Raw genomic sequence first — 20,347 nt, 5'->3', positions numbered from 1 at the left:
CAGATTTGCCAGTTCTTGCTGTGAGATGTTACCCCACTCACCAAGACACCTGCAAGTTCCTGGACATTTCTGGGGGGAATGGCCTTAGCCCTCACCCTCCGATCCAACAGGTTCCAGACGTGCTCAATGGAATTGAGATCCGGGCTCTTCGCTGGCCATGGCAGAACTCTGACATTCCTGTCTTGCAGGAAATCACGCACCGAACGAGCAGTACGGCTGGTCATGTCAGGATGAGCCTGCAGGAAGGGTACCACGTGAGGGAGGAGGATGTCTTCCCTGTAACGCACAGCGTTGAGATTGCCTGCAAAATGACAAGCTCAGTCCGATGATGCTGTGGGACACCGCCCCAGACCATGACGGACCCTCCACCACCAAATCGATCCCACTCATACCTTTGACGATAAATGCGAATCCGACCATCATCCCTGGTGAGACAAAACTGCGACTCGGAAACTCGGTGAAGCTGCGACTCAGTGAAGAGCACTTTTTGTCAGTCCTGTCTGGTCCAGAGATGGTGGGTTTGTGCCCGTAGGCAACGTTGTTGCCGGTGAGGACCTGTCTGGTGAGGACCTGCCTTACAACAGGCCTACAAGCCCTCAGTCCAACCTCTCAGCCTATAGCGGACAGTCTGAGAACTGATGGATTGTGCATTCCTGCTGTAACTCGGGCAGTTGTTGTTGCCATCCTGTACCTGTCCAGCAGGTGGGATGTTCGGATGTACCGATCCTGTGTGTTGTTACACGTGGTCTGCCACTGCGAGGACAATCAGCTGTCCGTCCTGTCTCCCTGTAGCACTGTCTTAGGCTTCTCACAGTATGGACATTGCAATTTATTGCCCTGGCCACATCTGCAGTCCTCATGCCTCCTTGCAGCATGCCTAAGGCACGTTCACAGAGATGAGCAGGGACCCTGGGCTTCTTTCTTTTGGTGTTTTTCAGAGTCAGTAGAAAGGCCCCTTTAGTGTCCTAAATTTTCATAACTTTGACCTTAATTGCCTACAGTCTGTAAGCTGTTAGTGTCTTAACGATCATTCCACAGGTGCATGTTCATTAATTGTTTATGGTTCATTGAACAAGCATGGGAAACTGTTTAAACCCTTTAAAATTAAGATCTGTGAAGTTATTTGGATTTGTACCAATTATCTTTGAAAGACAGGGTCCTGAAAAAGGGACGTTTATATATTTAAACTCTGGACTCCGACATTGCTCGTTGTAATATTTCTATATTTCTTAATTCCATAATTTCACTTTTAGATGTGTGTATTGCTGTGAATTGTTAGATAGTACGGCACTGTTGGAGCTAGGAACACAATCATTTCCCTACACCCGCAATAACATCTGCTAAATACGCGTATGTGACCAATACAATGTGATTTGTTTTTGACAGCTGCACAATGAAGATCTTAACAGTTGTGAGGAGGCCAAAATGAAAGAGAGGAGGAGGGGTTGAACGAAACAACTTCAAATTTCCTCTCCTTTCACCAAGATGAAAAATGGGTTTTCACCCCTCTCGCTCTCTGCCAGGAGAGTCATTGCACTGTAGAGACTTCCGTTCAAAAGGAGCCCTCCAGCCCAGTGTGTTACTCGGTTTAACCAAGGGTGTGTCTCTTTTCAGTCTGTGACTGTGTGCGTGCGTGTCTTCTATGTGTGTGTGTTTGTGATGGTGTGTATGTCTGTCCTTGACTGTGTGTTGTCTATGTGTTTGTGTATGACTGCAAAATACTGAACAGAAAAACATCAATTCAAAGTACCATGTGTGCAGACACTAAAGTGCATCCTCATAGACCCTGATAATAAGCCAAGCTAACCAATTCAAATTCTCATCACTGGCTGACAAAGCGTCGTAAGTGGCCGGGCCTCAGTCATGAGAAGTTGCTTGAAGACTCAATTCATTTGGTGGTCGCTGAAGCCTCACCTAGCCAATCACTTTTCATTAGGAGACCCAAAAGGCTTGGCACACACACACACCTCAAAAAGGGAGAGAAAGGGGTTACAAAGACATTGAATTTTAATTTCTTTCCATTCAGTTACCAGGAAATTAGTTATTTCGTGAGAGTCACTTTTTCATGGACTTCATGGTTTTATGTGCACCCCAGGAAGAGTAGCTGCTGCATGTGCCGTAGCTAATGGAGATACTAATAAACTAAACCCCCTATTCTCCTCATATCCTCTCCATCTCACCTCCTGTCCTCCTCTCCATCTCATGCCTCACCTCTTGTCCTCCTCTCCACCTCACCTCCTCTCTACCTCATGCCTCACCTCCTGTCCTCCTCTCCACCTCATGCCTCACCTCCTGTCCTCCTCTCCACCTCACCTCCTCATGCCTCACCTCCTGTCCTCCTCTCCACCTCATGCCTCACCTCCTGTCCTCCTCACTCCTGTCCTCCTCTCCACCTGTCCTCCTGTCCTCCTCATGCCTCACCTCCTGTCCTCCTCTCTACCTCCTGCCTCACTTCCTGTCCTCCTCTCCACCTCACCTCTCTCCTTTCCACCTCCTGCCTCACCTCCTGTCCTCCCCTCCACCTCATGCCTCACCTCCTGTCCTCTACCTCATGCCTCATATTCTGTCCTTCTCTCTATCTCCTGTCCTCTCCACCTCACCTCCTCTCTCCTTTCCACCTCATGCCTCCCCTCCTATCCTCCTCTCTACCTCCTGCCTCACCTCCTATCCTCCTCTCCACCTCACCTCCTATCCTCATCTCCACCTCCTGCCTCAACTCTTCTCCACCTCCTGCTTCACGCCCTGTCCTCCTCTCCTCCTATCGACTTCCAGCCTCACTTCCTGTCCTCCTCTCTCCTCTCCTGCCTCACTTCCTGTCCTCCTCTCCACCTCCTCAGACCTCGCTTCCTGTCCTCCACACCTCCTGTCCACTCCTGCCTCACTTCCTGTCCTCCTCTCCACCTCCTGCCTCACTTCCTGTCCTCCTATCCACCGCCTCAGACCTCACTTCATGTCCTCCTATCCACCGCCTCCGACCTCACTTCCTGTCCTCCTATCCACCTCCTCCGACCTCACTTCCTGTCCTCCTATCCACCTCCTCCGACCTCACCTCTCCTTACCACTTCCTGCCTCACCTCCTGTCCTCCCCTCCACCTCCTGTCCTCCTCTCCACCTCCTGCCTCACCTCCTCTCCACCCCTTGTCCTCTCTCCACCTCCTGCCTTACCTGTCCTCTCCACCTCCTGTCCTCCTCTCGTGATCTTCCCCCCCTCCCCCTCCCCTCAGGAGGATTCCCAGAGAGGTGCGCTGAGCCACCATGCATCTCCACAGGGACCAGGGCATCTAAAGCAGGCCGAATAAATCCTCTGAAGATATTGAAATGCCAATCCCAGCCCCCTGACCCCCACTCTCCGCTTTCCTCTTCCCCTCATCTAAAGGGCTTTAAACATGCCACTGAGGAGCTCAACAACTGGAGAGGCCACCGCTCTGGGGCTGGGGGATTTGGGTTTACGTGGCTTTTTGTTGAGCAAAACGCATCTGTGAGGGTACAACGCTGCGTACAGAACCCTCTGTGCACTGTAGGCTACAATACCTCGAGTTTCATTGTGTTTGGCCTGGAAATGGCTGAGCTGTAGCATTTCGTTTTTTTTGTTTGTTGAGTCTTATTAGAATAAAAAAATGTGATTTCATTAAATCATGTATGGCTGTTTTTTTAGACTATGGCATAATGCAAATTCATTCATATGGGCAGAATTTTGTAGATACAGCCTACAGAAATTTGATCAGCTACAGTTCATGTGAATATATTTGAATCTGGTAAAAAGCCGACATTTGGTGGTTTTAACAAACAAAAAACTCTGTAAAATGACTATATTGGGCTCCCGAGTGGCACAGGGGTCTAAAGGCACTGCATCTCAGTGCTAGAGGCGTCACTACAGTCCCCGGTTCGAATCCAGGCTGTATCACATCCGGCCGTGATTGGGAGTCCCATAGGGCGCACAACTGGCCCAGCGTCATCTGGGTTTGACACTGTAAATAAGAATTTGTACTTAATTGACTTGCCTAGTTAAATAAATAAAAAAGGTTAAATAAATAAATAAAAACATTGTGGTTTTAAATCCACAAAGTAACAATAAGCCTATAATTAAAAAAGGGACAGCAGTGATTCTAATACTGGGCTCTCACGATCAAGTCACATGCTCAATTATCAGCTTTCTTAGGCGTTTGCATTGCCCATTTAGTCATTTAGTCACACAGACACTCACACACCCCTAACCCACAGCTGGATAATGGTCCCATGAGCCCCTTGGGGCAGGAATGATACCCATTTACCCAACTCCCGCTCTTCACACACCCTTCCATCCATCCAATCCTCTATACCCCAGCCCCCCCTTGAGGGTCTGTGGCGTACCGATAAACCCCCTCTCCATTCATGGGAAATCCTTTCGGTCAGGGTGTGTGCATTCCTTTGGAGGCTTTCAGGGGACAGGCCCCTTGCACCACTCCCCAGTTCATAGCTAGTTTACAGACTCTACTTTCACTGTGTGTGCTTTTTCTCTCACACACACACACACACACACACACACACACACACACACACACACACACACACACACACACACACACACACACACACACACACACACACACACACACACACACCTGTAGCCTGCAGGCTAAATAACCCCTATTTTAGATTAGAGCAGTAGCGGACACCAAAGTGTTGCGCCCCCACCTCCAGCTAAGAGGCTTAGCCAGCACAACAAGCCCAAATACGTTACAGCTGCACGTGAGAGAGGGGGATGGGGAGGAGAAAGAGAGAGAGAGAAGAGAGCGCGCACGAGTGGAAAAAGGAGTAAGAGAAGTCTGTGCTCAGTCAGTAATGCAGTTCTCATAAAGGTCAGTGGGGGCTTTTATGGGGTATTGTCTCAGGACGCACAAAGGGCGTTAGTACGCTTAACCTTCGAGGGGAGCGGATTGGATCAGGGGTTTGGTCATGCTTGGTTGGTGATCTGAGGAGAAGTGTGTCAATGGCGCGTGGATAATGCAGGCCTTCTAATACACGTGCAAAACGCCCATACACCTCGCCATAAACGTCCCACAGGAATATGGCGCTGTCCAACTCACTCAATCCCCGCAACAACAAACAGAAGGACATGGCTGCTAACAGCCCATAATAGCCATACATCAACTCTAAGCCGTGACAGCCATTGAGAGAGAGAGAGAGAGAGAGAGAGAGAAAGAGAGAGAGAGAGAGAGAGAGAGAGAGAGAGAGAGAGAGAGAGAGAGAGAGAGAGAGAGAGAGAGAGAGAGAGAGAGACATGTAGACAAGTGAGAGTCTACACATGGCTTGCCGAGAATGTTGGTCTCTAACCTTGGAGAGAGCGCAGCAGTATAGTTTATTGGCTGTGTGGGGACTAGAGGCAGCAGCTCTACACAGAGTGGCTTAGCCTAAAATATGCACAGGGCATAAACTGGCAGCGTTTTATAACGTCTCTCCTTCTTAATGTATAAAGGCCCCGGGCGGGCAGCACTCAGAGAAGCACACAATGAGAAAGGCCCCCGTTCCACTCTCTGGACCAGGGAGATTTATGTCTAAATTAGTAGGGCTGGTTAGAGAGAGAGAGAGAGGGGGGGGGGGGGGTATGAGACACAGGAAAAGGATTGAATGGAGAACAGAAAAGGTGAAAGAACGAATGAAAAAAAAGAGTGCTGACAATGGGAGAGGGGGAAAAGGAAAGAGCGATAAGGAGGTAGAAAACATGAAGAGATCAAGAAAAAGACTAGCGTTGTTGTAGTTGGAGGTGTGTGGCACGGAAGATAGACGAGACTGGAGCCTTTTGGAGTGCTGGCAGCCTCCACGTCACGTGTCAAACTCATTCCACAGAGGGCAGAGTGTCCGCAGATTTCCCCTCCTCCCTTGTACTTGATTGATTAATTAAGGTCTCTAATTAGTAAGGAAATCCCCTCACCTGGTTGTCTAGCACACGCTAGGCCCTCCATGGAATTAGTTTGCCACCCCTGCTTTACGTCTTTAGTACTTGAGTTAGGTAAAAGGTTAAGGCTACTTCCTGGCATTGACGACTTGGGTCTTTGATCTCAAAACTCAGGTCTGAGAATGCAACTGGCCCTGAGCTGAGGAGGCCTTCAAGGCCTCCGTTCGCTCAGCATTTGTGCACTTGTCAGTTTGTATCTCTCTCTGTGCGACATAACGAGTGAGTGCTTTCCCTTGGCGTGTGTTCAGTGTTTATGTGTGTTCAGCCAACCGGTGTGTATATATACACACATACATACACACACACACACACACACACACACACACACACACACACACAGTGGGGAGAACAAGTATTTGATAACCTGCAAAATCGGCAGTGTTTCCTACATACAAAGCATGTAGAGGTCTGTAATTTTTATCACAGGTACACTTCAACTGTGAGAGACGGAATCTAAAACAAAAATCCAGAAAATCACATTGTATGATTTTTCAGTAATTAATTTGCATTTTATTGCATGACATAAGTATTTGATCACCTACCAACCAGTAAGAATTCCGGCTCTCACAGACCTGTTCGTTTTTCTTTAAGAAGCCCGCCTGTTCTCCACTCATTACCTGTATTAACTGCACCTGTTTGAACTCGTTTCCTGTATAAAAGACACCCCTTTCGGAAAAGCTGATCACGACTCCATTTTGCTGATCCCTGCCTACAGGCAGAAACTAAAACAAGAGGCTCCCACGCTGAGGTCTGTCCAACGCTGGTCCGACCAAGCTGACTCCACACTCCACGTGCTTCCATCACGTGGACTGGGACATGTTTCGTATTGCGTCAGATAAAAATATTGACGAATACGCTGATTCGGTGTGCGAGTTCATTAGAACGTGCGTCGAAGATGTCGTTCCCATAGCAACGATAAAAACATTCTCTAACCAGAAACCGTGGATTGATGGCAGCATTCGCGTGAAACTGAAAGCGCGAACCACTGCTTTTAATCAGGGCAAGGTGTCTGGTAACATGTCCGAATATAAACAATGCAGCTATTCCCTCCGCAAGGCTATTAAACAAGCTAAGCGTCAGTACAGAGACAAAGTGGAATCTCAATTCAATGGCTCAGACACAAGAGGCATGTGGCAGGGTCTACAGTCAATCACGGACTACAAGAAGAAACCCAGCCCAGTCACGGACCAGGATGTCTTGCTCCCAGGCAGACTAAATAACTTTTGCCCGCTTTGAGGACAATACAGTGCCACTGACACGGCCTGCAACGAAAACATGCGGTCTTTCCTTCACTGCAGCCGAGGTGAGTAAGACATTTAAACGTGTTAACCCTCGCAAGGCTGCAGGCCCAGACGGCATCCCCAGCCGCGCCCTCAGAGCATGCGCAGACCAGCTGGCCGGTGTGTTTACGGACATATTCAATCCCTATACCAGTCTGCTGTTCCCACATGCTTCAAGAGGGCCACCATTGTTCCTGTTCCCAAGAAAGCTAAGGTAACTGAGCTACACGACTACCGCCCCGTAGCACTCACTTCCGTCATCATGAAGTGCTTTGAGAGACTAGTCAAGGACCATATCACCTCCACCCTACCTGACACCCTAGACCCACTCCAATTTGCTTACGGCCCAAATAGGTCCACAGACGATGCAATCTCAACCACACTGCACACTGCCCTAACCCACCTGGACAAGAGGAATACCTATGTGAGAATGCTGTTCATCGACTACAACTCGGCATTCAACACCATAGTACCCTCCAAGCTCGTCATCAAGCTCGAGACCCTGGGTCTCGACCCCCACCCTGTGCAACTGGGTACTGGACTTCCTGGCGGGCCGCCCCCAAGTGGTGAGGGTAGGCAACAACATCTCCTCCCCGCTGATCCTCAACACGGGGCCCCACAAGGGTGCGTTCTGAGCCCTCTCCTGTACTCCCTGTTCACCCACGACTGCGTGGCCACGCACGCCTCCAACTCAATCATCAAGTTTGCGGACGACACAACAGTGGTAGGCTTGATTGCCAACAACGACGAGACGGGCTACAGGGAGGAGGTGAGGGCCCTCGGAGTGTGGTGTCAGGAAAATAACCTCACACTCAACGTCAACAAAACTAAGGAGATGATTGTGGACTTCAGGAAATAGCAGAGGAACACCCCCTATCCACATCGATGGAACAGTAGTGGAGAGGGTAGCAAGTTTTAAGTTCCTCGGCATACACATCACAGACAAACTGAATTGGTCCACTCACACTGACAGCGTCGTGAAGAAGGCGCAGCAGCGCCTCTTCAACCTCAGGAGGCTGAAGAAATTCGGCTTGTCACCAAAAGCACTCACAAACTTCTACAGATGCACAATCGAGAGCATCCTGGCGGGCTGTATCACCGCCTGGTACGGCAACTGCTCCGCCCTCAACCGTAAGGCTCTCCAGAGGGTAGTGAGGTCTGCACAACGCATCACCGGGGCAAACTACCTGCCCTCCAGGACACCTACACCACCCGATGTTACAGGAAGGCCATAAAGATCATCAAGGACATCAACCACCCGAACCACTGCCTGTTCACCCCGCTATCATCCAGAAGGCGAGGTCAGTACAGGTGCATCAAAGCTGGGACCGAGAGACTGAAAAACAGCTTCTATCTCAAGGCCATCAGACTGTTAAACAGCCACCACTAACATTGAGTGGCTGCTGCCAACACACTGTCATTGACACTGACCCAACTCCAGCCACTTTAATAATGGGATTGATGGGAAATGATGTAAATATATCACTAGCCACTTTAAACAATGCTACCTTATATAATGTTACTTACCCTACATTATTCATCTCATATGCATACGTATATACTGTACTCTACATCATCGACTGCATCCTTATGTAATACATGTATCACTAGCCACTTTACCTCTGCCACTTTGTTTACTTTGTCTACATACTCATCTCATATGTATATACTGTACTCGATACCATCTACTGTATGCTGCTCTGTACCATCACTCATTCATATATCCTCATGTACATATTCTTTATCCCCTTATACACAGTGTAAGACAGTAGTTTTGCAATTGTTAGTTAGATTACTTGTTGGTTATCACTGCATTGTCAGAACTAGAAGCACAAGCATTTCGCTACACTCACATTAACATCTACTAACCATGTGTATGTGACAAATAAAATTTGATTGGATTTTGTCCACACACTCAATCAAACAGACTCCAACCTCTCCACAATGGCCAAGACCAGAGAGCTGTGTAAGGACATCAGGGATAAAATTGTAGACCTGCACAAGGCTGGGATGGGCTACAGGACAATAGGCAAGCAACTTGGTGAGAAGGTAACAACTGTTGGCGCAATTATTAGAAAATGGAATAAGTTCAAGATGATGGTCAATCACCCTCGGTCTGGGGCTTCATGCAAGATCTCATCAATGATCATGAGGAAGGTGAGGGATCAGCCCAGAACTACACAGCAGGACCTGGTCAATAACCTGAAGAGAGCTGGGACCACAGTCTCAAAGAAAACCAAAGAAAAGCAAGGTCCCCCTGCTCAAGCCAGCGCATGTCCAGGCCCATCTGAAGTTTGCCAATAATACCTTGTCACAACAAACCTGATTGGCTCAAACGCATTAAGGAAATAAATTCCACAAATTAATTTTTAACAAGGCAAGGTTAATTGAAATTAATTCCAGGTGACTACCTCAAGAAGCTGGTTGAGAGAATGCCAAGAGAGCGCAAGCTGTCATCAAGGCAAAGGGTGGCAACTATGAAGAATCTCAAATATATTTATTTAACACTTTTTTGGTTAATACATTATTTGCTATTTCATAGTTGTCTTCACTTTTATTCTACAATGTAGAAAATAGTATATATAAAGAGAAACCTTTGAATGAGTAGGTGTGTCCAAACTTCTGAGTAGTACCATATATATAGTACTAGTCAGAAGATGTATATAAATATATATATGAGATTTTGTGTGTTGAGTTATGCAGGGATGCAAACTGCTGAGGGCCCAAAAAGGTGACTTTTATTATTTTTTTGCACTGAAACATGTAAACAAATCCCTGCTAGGGGGAAATGCAGGTTAACTAATTAAACAAAGAATATGATCTACATGATCAGTCTGTGTGTAAAATAAAAAGTGGTTAATGTGAAATTAACTCACAGCTAAAAAATGTAAAGAAAGCAATCCAATGATATTTGTTGCCTAGACTTTACTGCAGATGACACTCAAGTCTTGAGAACAAAACTACACTAATATTGCAGTTAGCCATGACAGCCTTTATAATAAAACGCTTCTCATCATGACAGCCTTTATAATAAAACGCTTCTTATCATGACAGCCTTTATAATAGAACGCTTGTGACCATGACAGCCTTTATAATAGAACGCTTGTGACCATGACAGCCTTTATAATAGAACGCTTGTGACCATGACAGCCTTTATAATAAAACGCTTCTTATCATGACAGCCTTTATAATAAAACGCTTCTTATCATGACAGCCTTTATAATAAAACGCTTCTTATCATGACAGCCTTTATAATAAAACGCTTCTTATCATGACAGCCTTTATAATGGAACACTTGTGACCATGACAGCCTTTATAATAGAACGCTTCTCATCATGACAGCCTTTATAATAAAAGGCTTGTGACCATGACAGCCTTTATAATAGAACGCTTGTGACCATGACAGCCTTTATAATAGAACACTTGTGACCATGACAGCCTTTATAATAGAACGCTTCTCATCATGACAGCCTTTATAATAGAACGCTTTGACAGCCTTTATAATAAAACGCTTGTGACCATGACAGCCTTTATAATAGAACACTTGTGACCATGACAGCCTTTATAATAGAACACTTGTGACCATGACAGCCTTTATAATAGAACACTTGTGACCATGACAGCCTTTATAATAGAACGCTTCTGATCATGACAGCCTTTATAATAAAACACTTGTGACCATGACAGCCTTTATAATAGAACACTTGTGACCATGACAGCCTTTATAATAGAACGCTTCTCACCATGACAGCCTTTATAATAGAAGGCTTGTGACCATGACAGCCTTTATAATAGAACACTTGTGACCATGACAGCCTTTATAATAGAACGCTTCTCATCATGACAGCCTTTATAATAAAAGGCTTGTGACCATGACAGCCTTTATAATAGAACACTTGTGACCATGACATAATAGAACCTTTATAATAGAACAGCTTTATAATAGACCATGACAGCCTTTATAATAAAACACTTGTGACCATGACAGCCTTTATAATAGAACACTTGTGACCATGACAGCCTTTATAATAGAACGCTTCTGATCATGACAGCCTTTATAATAAACGCTTGTGACCATGACAGATAATAGAACACCATGACAGCCTTTATAATAGAACACTTGTGACCATGACAGCCTTTATAATAGAACGCTTGTGACCATGACAGCCTTTATAATAAAACGCTTGTGACCATGACAGCCTTTATAATAGAACACTTGTGACCATGACAGCCTTTATAATAGAACGCTTGTGATCATGACAGCCTTTATAATAAAAGGCTTGTGACCATGACAGCCTTTATAATAGAACACTTGTGACCATGACAGCCTTTATAATAGAACGCTTGTGACCATGACAGCCTTTATAATAAAACGCTTGTGACCATGACAGCCTTTATAATAGAACGCTTGTGACCATGACAGCCTTTATAATAGAACGCTTGTGACCATGACAGCCTTTATAATAGAACGCTTGTGACCATGACAGCCTTTATAATAAACGCTTGTGACCATGACAGCCTTTATAATAAAACGCTTCTCATCATGACAGCCTTTATAATAAAAGGCTTGTGACCATGACAGCCTTTATAATAGAACACTTGTGACCATGACAGCCTTTATAATAGAACGCTTGACAGCCTTTATGACAGCCTTTATAATAGAACGCCATGACAGCCTTTATAATGACAGCCTTTAACGCTTGTGACCATGACAGCCTTTATAATAAAACGCTTCTGACCATGACAGCCTTTATAATATAATGACAGCCTTTATAATAGAACGCTTGTGACCATGACAGCCTTTATAATAGAACGCTTGTGACCATGACAGCCTTTATAATAGAACGCTTGTGACCATGACAGCCTTTATAATAAAACCATGACAGCCTTTATAATAGAACGCTTGTGACCATGACAGCCTTTATAATAGAACGCTTGTGACCATGACAGCCTTTATAATAGAACGCTTGTGACCATGACAGCCTTTATAATAAAACGCTTCTTATCATGACAGCCTTTATAATAAAACGCTTGTGACCATGACAGCCTTTATAATAGAACACTTGTGACCATGACAGCCTTTATAATAGAACGCTTGTGACCATGACAGCCTTTATAATAGAACGAACCATGACTTTATAATAGAACGCTGACCATGACAGCCTTTATAATAGAACGCTTGTGACCATGACAGCCTTTATAATAGAATGACAGCTTGTGACCATGACAGCCTTTATAATAGAACGCTTGTGACCATGACAGCCTTTATAATAGAACCATGACAGCCTTTATAATAGAAAGGCTTGTGACCATGACAGCCTTTATAATAGAACACTTTTGACCATGACAGCCTTTATAATAGAACACTTACCATGACAGCCTTTATAATAGAACGCTTGTGACCATGACAGCCTTTATAATAGAACACTTGTGACCATGACAGCCTTTATAATAGACTTGTGACCATGATGACAGCCTTTATAATAGAACACTTGTGACCATGACAGCCTTTATAATAGAACGCTTGTGACCATGACAGCCTTTATAATAGAACGCTTGTCATGACAGCCTTTATAATAAAAAAAGAAGCCTTTATAATAGAACACTTGTGACCATGCTTGTGACCATGACAGCCATGACAGCCTTTATAATAGAACGCTTGTGACCATGACAGCCTTTATAATAGAACGCTTGTGACCATGACAGCCTTTATAATAGAACGCTTGTGACCATGACAGCCTTTATAATAGAATGCTTGTGACCATGACAGCCTTTATAACACAGCGCTTGTGACAACACACACATATTGCACTTGGGAAAAAAACACCTTAAAGTAGAAATAGAATGAAACAATGCTATATTATAGTGGCCACTATAGACATCGATCAAGTGCACAAGACTACATGTGTGCAAAAATAATGTTCACAGAGTAAAACCATTTTATAATCCCCCTCACTCACACGTGTTACTGTGAAGTTCAACACAACAAAAACTATATCTTTGGGCTACACTGCACATTATTACATTATACACTTATTGCCTGTGGACATGTGTTCTACAATGTGCCAGCAGAGCATGATACCCTTTGTTGTTATAATTGATCTCTTTCAGGCAGAGAGAACACCTGGCACACCCCTTTTTATCCACTGTATTGAAAGAGGGAAAGTGTGTGGTGTTCCTTTCACCTCTATAGTGGCATCCAGATTAAGCCAGGCCCGGCATCAGCTACACTTGATCCCTGAATCCACTTGTTTAACAAGCAATGCCTCATTTTCACCTAATTCTCTCATTCTGAAAATGAACCACATACTGTAGAGGGAAAACATTAGTTAACAGATAGTTGTTAGTTCGTTCGCGAGTTAACTATTTTCACACAGATTGCCAGGGTCCAGTAAGCAGCTGACGCGTTATAACTTGAGGAACGGTGTTGTGCCAAAAATCTGCCCCCTGACAGAACCTCCCCCTTCGCGTGAACGTGCAAGCACTCAATTCTTCATTGCTGCGACTTGCTTGCTAGTTGAGACTTCTGCTCTTCACTCTGTTGTCAGTTTAGCCTACATTTCGCTGATCTTAGTAGCAGAAAGCAATTTTTTATTTGTGTCCTTTGATCGCGGGGGAGGCACTAGTCATGTCTGCAGTTTTCGGTTTGGCTATTTGGCTATCAAGTGTATTCATCTATAAATAAATCTCTTTGCCAAAATCCATCATCTCTCCCAAGTCTTATTCGACTAGTAGTTGTTCTGAAATGTTTATTGTTTGCCTACAGTTGACTCCCTCCTCTATGTTTAATATTAATTAATTAACACACTTGCATCAATTATTCATTTTTGTTGCCTATCCTAACGTGAAGTTTGTTCTATAGAAAGTATTTGACACTGATATGTGCCACAGAAAGTACCTAACCCCAGCCACAAAATTAAGGAAATTAGGGGGAGGAGAATTTCGGTAGGCAAGAAATGGCCTTGCCGAAACACTCCCCTTCTAATTTCCTTAATCTTGTCACTAGAGTCAAATACTTTCTGTGAAACACAGAGTCGAATACTGATGTTGTTACGTTAGCTGTCTGACTTTACTAGCAAGCAAATTTTCACACCATATACTCAATTATTTGATCCATTAATTTGGCTAATGTTGCCCAACATTACTCTGGCTAGCTAACAGAGAATTTGATCCAGATAGCAAGATACTAATACTTGTTCCCTCACACCTTCTCCCTCACCTCAAATTTTCCAAATGCCAGTTGTTTTTCGGGTTACAGCTCATGAAGTACGCTTCATCACCTTCTCACCCCCGTCTCCGTGGTCAGGCTTCTCACCTAATGGTACCTCTTCCTTATCGTTCAGGGGACGTGCTGCTGTAACCTTCTCACCCCTGTCTCCGTGGTCAGGCTTCTCACCTAATGTTACCTCTTCCTTATCGTTCAGGGGACGTGCTGCTGTAACCTTCTCACCCCCGTCTCCGTGGTCAGGCTTCTCACCTAATGTTACCTCTTCCTTATCGTTCAGGGGACGTGCTGCTGTAACCTTCTCACCACCGTCTCCGTGGTCAGGCTTCTCACCTAATGTTACCTCTTCCTTATCGTTCAGGGACGTTGCTGCTGCTGTAACCTTCTCACCCCGTCTCCGTGGTCTGGCTTCTCACCTAATGGTACCTCTTCCTTATCGTTCATAATTTACACAATCCTGACGTGCTGCTGTAACCTTCTCACCCCTATCTGACCCTCATCCGTGGTCTGGCTTCTCACCTAATGTTACCTCTTCCTTATCGTTCAGGGGATGTGCTGCTGTAACCTTCTCACCCCCGTCTCCGTGGTCCGGCTTCTCACCTAATGTTACCTCTTCCTTATCGTTCAGGGGACGTGCTGCTGTAACTTTCTCACCCCCGTCTCCGTGGGCAGGCTTCTCACCTAATGTTACCTCTTCCTTATCGTTCAGGGGACGTGCTGCTGTAACCTTCTCACCCCCGTCTCCGTGGTCAGGCTTTTCACCTAATGTTACCTCTTCCTTATCGTTCAGGGGACGTGCTGCTGTAACCTTCTCACCCCCGTCTCCATGGTCCGGCTTCTCACCTAATGTTACCTCTTCCTTATCGTTCAGAGGACGTGCTGCTGTAACCTTCTCACCTAATGTTACCTCTTCCTTATCGTTCAGAGGACGTGCTGCTGTAACTGGCAAGCTGTCTTTCCAGAGCGCGTACTGATGCTGTAACTAGTAAGTTGGTTGTCTCTTCTCTCTTCAGTCGCGTGTTGATGCTGTAACTAGTAAGTTGGTCGTCTCTTCTCTCTTCAGTCGCGTGCTGATGCTGTAACTAGTAAGTTGGTCGTCTCTTCTCTCTTCAGTAACGTGCTGATGCTGTAACTAGTAAGTTGGTCATCTCTCTCTTCAGTCGCGTGCTGATGCTGTAACTAGTAAGTTGGTCGTCTCTTCTCTCTTCAGTCTCGTGCTGATGCTGTAACTAGTAAGTTGGTGTTACCTCTTCTCTCTTCAGTCGCGTGCTGATGCTGTAACTAGTAAGTTGGTCAAAACTCTTCTCTCTTCAGTCACGTGCTGATGCTGTAACTAGTAAGTTGGTCATCTCTTCTCTCTTCAGTCTCGTGCTGATGCTGTAACTAGTAAGTTGGTCGTCTCTTCTCTCTTCAGTCTCGTGCTGATGCTGTAACTAGTAAGTTGGTCGTCTCTTCTCTTCAGTCTCGTGCTGATGCTGTAACTAGTAAGTTGGTCGTCTCTTCTCTCTTCAGTCTCGTGCTGATGCTGTAACTAGTAAGTTGGTCGTCTCTTCTCTCTTCAGTCTCGTGCTGATGCTGTAACTAGTAAGTTGGTCGTCTCTTCTCTCTTCAGTCGCGTGCTGATGCTGTAACTAGTAAGTTGGTCGTCTCTTCTCTCTTCAGTCACGTGCTGATGCTGTAACTAGTAAGTTGGTCATCTCTTCTCTCTTCAGTCTCGTGCTGATGCTGTAACTAGTAAGTTGGTCGTCTCTTCTCTCTTCAGTCTCGTGCTGATGCTGTAACTAGTAAGTTGGTCGTCTCTTCTCTCTTCAGTCTCGTGCTGATGCTGTAACTAGTAAGTTGGTCGTCTCTTCTCTCTTCAGTCTCGTGCTGATGCTGTAACTAGTAAGTTGGTCGTCTCTTCTCTCTTCAGTCACGTGCTGATGCTGTAACTAGTAAGTTGGTCGTCTCTTCTCTCTTCAGTCTCGTGCTGATGCTGTAACTAGTAAGTTGGTCGTCTCTTCTCTCTTCAGTCTCGTGCTGATGCTGTAACTAGTAAGTTGGTCGTCTCTTCTCTCTTCAGTCACGTGCTGATGCTGTAACTAGTAAGTTGGTCGTCTCTTCTCTCTTCAGTCTCGTGCTGATGCTGTAACTAGTAAGTTGGTCGTCTATTCTCTTTTCAGTCTCGTGCTGATGCTGTAACTAGTAAGTTGGTCGTCTCTTCTCTTTTCAGTCTCGTGCTGATGCTGTAACTAGTAAGTTGGTCGTCTCTTCTCTTCAGTCATGTGCTGATGCTGTAACTAGTAAGTTGGTCGTCTCTTCTCTTTTCAGTCTCGTGCTGATGCTGTAACTAGTAAGTTGGTCGTCTCTTCTCTTTTCAGTCTCGTGCTGATGCTGTAACTAGTAAGTTGGTCGTCTCTTCTCTTTTCAGTCTCGTGCTGATGCTGTAACTAGTAAGTTGGTCGTCTCTTCTCTTCAGTCATGTGCTGATGCTGTAACTAGTAAGTTGGTCGTCTCTTCTCTTTTCAGTCTCGTGCTGATGCACATCACTTGTTCGCTTACAGCCACCCCCCCCCAAAAAACATAGAATTTCACCAAAAGGTGACTAGTTAACATCCCTGGTTATGAGGATAACTGAGTGAATCTTTGTAAGAATGCAGATATAGGCCATTCCGTGACCCTTGGATTTAGCCCCATCCAGCATCCATACTGTTGGTACCATCCAGCGCACACACACACACACACACCCACACCCACACGTTCACGAAGCCCTCCCCCCATACCCCCCCATGCCCTTACACAACCTGCATTTTGTAATTGGTCAGCACTAGAATCTAGAGCACGGTCACACACAGAGGCATGCACGTAAGTACACACTCCCAAACAAACACATTTTCATGCACGCACACATGTACAGTACACACACTCCCTTACAAGCTCACACACACAAGCTTGCACACAAATACACCACAAAAACATACCTGCTCCTTTACCAAATCATGAATATTGGAGTAAAACATTTGGTGTGAAGAAGCCATCGTGATAGCTCTCCTTAATGACTTCACTGTGTGTGTGTGTGTGTGTGTGTGTGTGTGTGTGTGTGTGTGTGTGTGTGTGTGTGTGTGTGTGTGTGTGTGTGTGTGTGTGTGTGTGTGTGCGTGTGCGTGTGCGTGAGTTGATTTTGCCCCACCGTGGAACATCCAAAGTGCTGGCGTTCCATTTCCAAATGTGCACTAATACAAGCTCCATTCATAACGCATTGCATTTGCTTTCACTAATTAACAATTAGAGTACAAAACACGCTCTCACTTCGAGGGCTTCCATTTCGTCTTTCCTCTGCATATGCAAATGAAACACTTCATTTTTCCTTCTTCCCCACAGCAGGTCGATGTTTGTGAAATATCAGCCGGCGAATGCAGACAAGTTGAATAAACATGAGTCAAATGTGTGAGAATGTATGGAGTCTGGGTCGGTGGTGGTGGTGTGGGGGGTCCTGGGTGTGTGTGACAGGGACACTTTGCTGAGTGCTTTTTTTAAAGCCTCTGGCTAATGGCTTTGTGAAGGGTGTGGATGAATATGAGATGGCCACACCGTGATGACGGGAATCTTTTAGCTAGCGCCGAGAGGAGAGGGGCGCTGAGCCCAGGGTGTGTGTGTCATCAGTTCAGAGTTTGTGTACAGTGTGCTTTTGAGCACTCCTTTGTCCTCAGACGTTCGTGGTGTTTCTGATATGAGGGTAAAGGATGAGAATCAGGGTGATGTCCGCACAAGAATAGTAAAAAAAAAAAAATTTGACCAACTGGTGACATTTTGTTAGTCTCCCATAGGTCAAATGTTATTTCTAGGGGGTTTAGGGTTAAGGTTAGAATTAGGTTTAATGTTAGGAGCTAGGGTTAGTTTTAGGGTTAGGTTTTCGGATTAAAGTTAGGGTTAGGGAAAATAGTATTTTGAATTGGACTGAATTGTGTCCAAGTGTGTGTGAACACAACTTCCACTGACCTGGCACGCTAGTTGACACGTTGACCTGTGTGTAGAACCTCTTGTTGGGCAGGAGCTCTGATACGCCATTGAGGGCCTCGACCGTCAACGTGTAGTTGGAGTTGGCCATGAGGTTGACCACGGTGACCGCGCGTTCGGTCAACCCACTCTGCTGGGGCATGAAGCCCACGCTGGCCCCGCACGGCTCACACTGCAGCCCCACGCAGCGGCGGCAGCCAACGCTGTAGGTCAGGTCTCCCCTGCCGCCCGTGTCCGTTGGCGCGCTCCACTCCAGGATCATGGTGGACTGCTTGAGGGTGTAGACCAAGTCTTTGGGAGGAGAGGGGGGGCCTGGGAGGGAGAATAAGTTTAGTGCTCGTCTTATGGCCCCCGTATGACGTTTAAAAGTGTGAGGCATTTCTATGACATGTGATTATTCTGTATGATGTACTTACTACCTACAGTGCCACAGCAGGTTTTATTTTGCCTTTATTTAACCAGGTAAGTCACTGAGAACACATTCTCTTTTACAATAACGACCTGACCAAGATAACAGCGATATACCGTGCAGCAAAGCAGAAAAGTGAGGACGTAACAGACTAGGCACCAGTACATCAGACATCAGTATGAGGGAATGTATTTGAATTCAGCATTAAAACCAGTGGCAACCAATTACTACGGAACACTTCCCTGTGTAGTTCCATTCTCAAAGTGTAGCCCGCCCCAGAATGGTAGCTACGTGGTGTCACTGCGCTAGCACACATCTGGCTACGATGCCTACGTAATACCTTGATAGGATTGAGATGAGAAAGGGATTATGGGTGATGCATGGGGGGAGAACAGAGAAAATAAGACTAGCCAAAGCAACTAAAGCCTGCCTGGTCTAGATGAAACGTGTGTGTCTATGACGACGGAACAAGGGAGCCCGTAAGTGAGACGTATAATATGCTGCTCGCCGACCATCTTTATTCACTCATGCGATTTCTAGACAGTCCCTGATCTACCGACCACCTCATCTTACAGCGGATTGAGAAATGAAATGGGGGGAAATCTATTAGGGATGGTGAAGTGTAATGCTGTGTGTGTGTATACTCTGTGTGTGAGAGAGAGAGAGAGAGAGAGAGAGAGATAAAGGACTGCCTATTAGTTATTTAAGTCAACAGTCATGGCTGGAACAAATGCCTTGTTTACAAACCACAAATATGAGTCGCCACAGAAAAGGTGGTTCGTGCTCGCGGAATGAGAATCCTCTCTGTTATCAAAAGGTGGTTCGTGCTCGCGGAATGAGAATCCTCTCTGTTATCAAAAGGTGGTTCGTGCTCGCGGAATGAGAATCCTCTCTGTTATCAAAAGGTGGTTCGTGCTCACGGAATGAGAATCCTCTCTGTTATCAAAAGGTGGTTCGTGCTCACGGAATGAGAATCCTCTCTGTTATCAAAAGGTGGTTCGTGTTCAGTGGAATGAGAATCCTCTCTGTTATCAAAAGGTGGTTCGTGCTCGCGGAATGAGAATCCTCTCTGTTATCAAAAGGTGGTTCGTGCTCGCGGAATGAGAATCCTCTCTGTTATCAAAAGGTGGTTCGTGCTCGAGGAATGAGAATCCTCTCTGTTATCAAAAGGCGGTTCGTGCTCTGGAATGAGAATCCTCTCTGTTATCAAAAGGTGGTTCGTGCTCGAGGAATGAGAATCCTCTCTGTTATCAAAAGGTGGTTCGTGCTCTGCGAATGAGAATCCTCTCTGTTATCAAAAGGTGGTTCGTGCTCACGGAATGAGAATCCTCTCTGTTATCAAAAGGTGGTTCGTGCTCGCGGAATGAGAATCCTCTCTGTTATCAAAAGGTGGTTCGTGGGAGGGAATGAGAATCCTCTCTGTTATCAAAAGGTGGTTCGTGCTCGCGGAATGAGAATCCTCTCTGTTATCAAAAGGTGGTTCGTGCTCGCGGAATGAGAAT

General features: G+C 45.7%; 1 protein-coding gene across 1 annotated transcript in view; it reads right to left on the bottom strand.

Annotated features, from left to right (window-relative positions):
- The window catches only part of LOC118398938 (ephrin type-A receptor 7-like), a 301,118-nt gene that overhangs the window by 55,956 nt on the left and 224,815 nt on the right, over positions 1–20,347 (bottom strand). Inside the window, exon 5 of the mRNA XM_052471925.1 lies at positions 18,419–18,748. Coding sequence (XP_052327885.1) covers positions 18,419–18,748 — 330 coding nt within the window. The remainder of the gene's footprint in view (positions 1–18,418; positions 18,749–20,347) is intronic.

Source organism: Oncorhynchus keta, chromosome 20 (assembly GCF_023373465.1).
Source record: "Oncorhynchus keta strain PuntledgeMale-10-30-2019 chromosome 20, Oket_V2, whole genome shotgun sequence".
In the NCBI taxonomy this organism is placed as follows: domain Eukaryota; kingdom Metazoa; phylum Chordata; class Actinopteri; order Salmoniformes; family Salmonidae; genus Oncorhynchus; species Oncorhynchus keta.
Note: the sequence above shows the minus strand (reverse complement) of the source record. Positions and strands in the feature narration are given on the sequence as shown.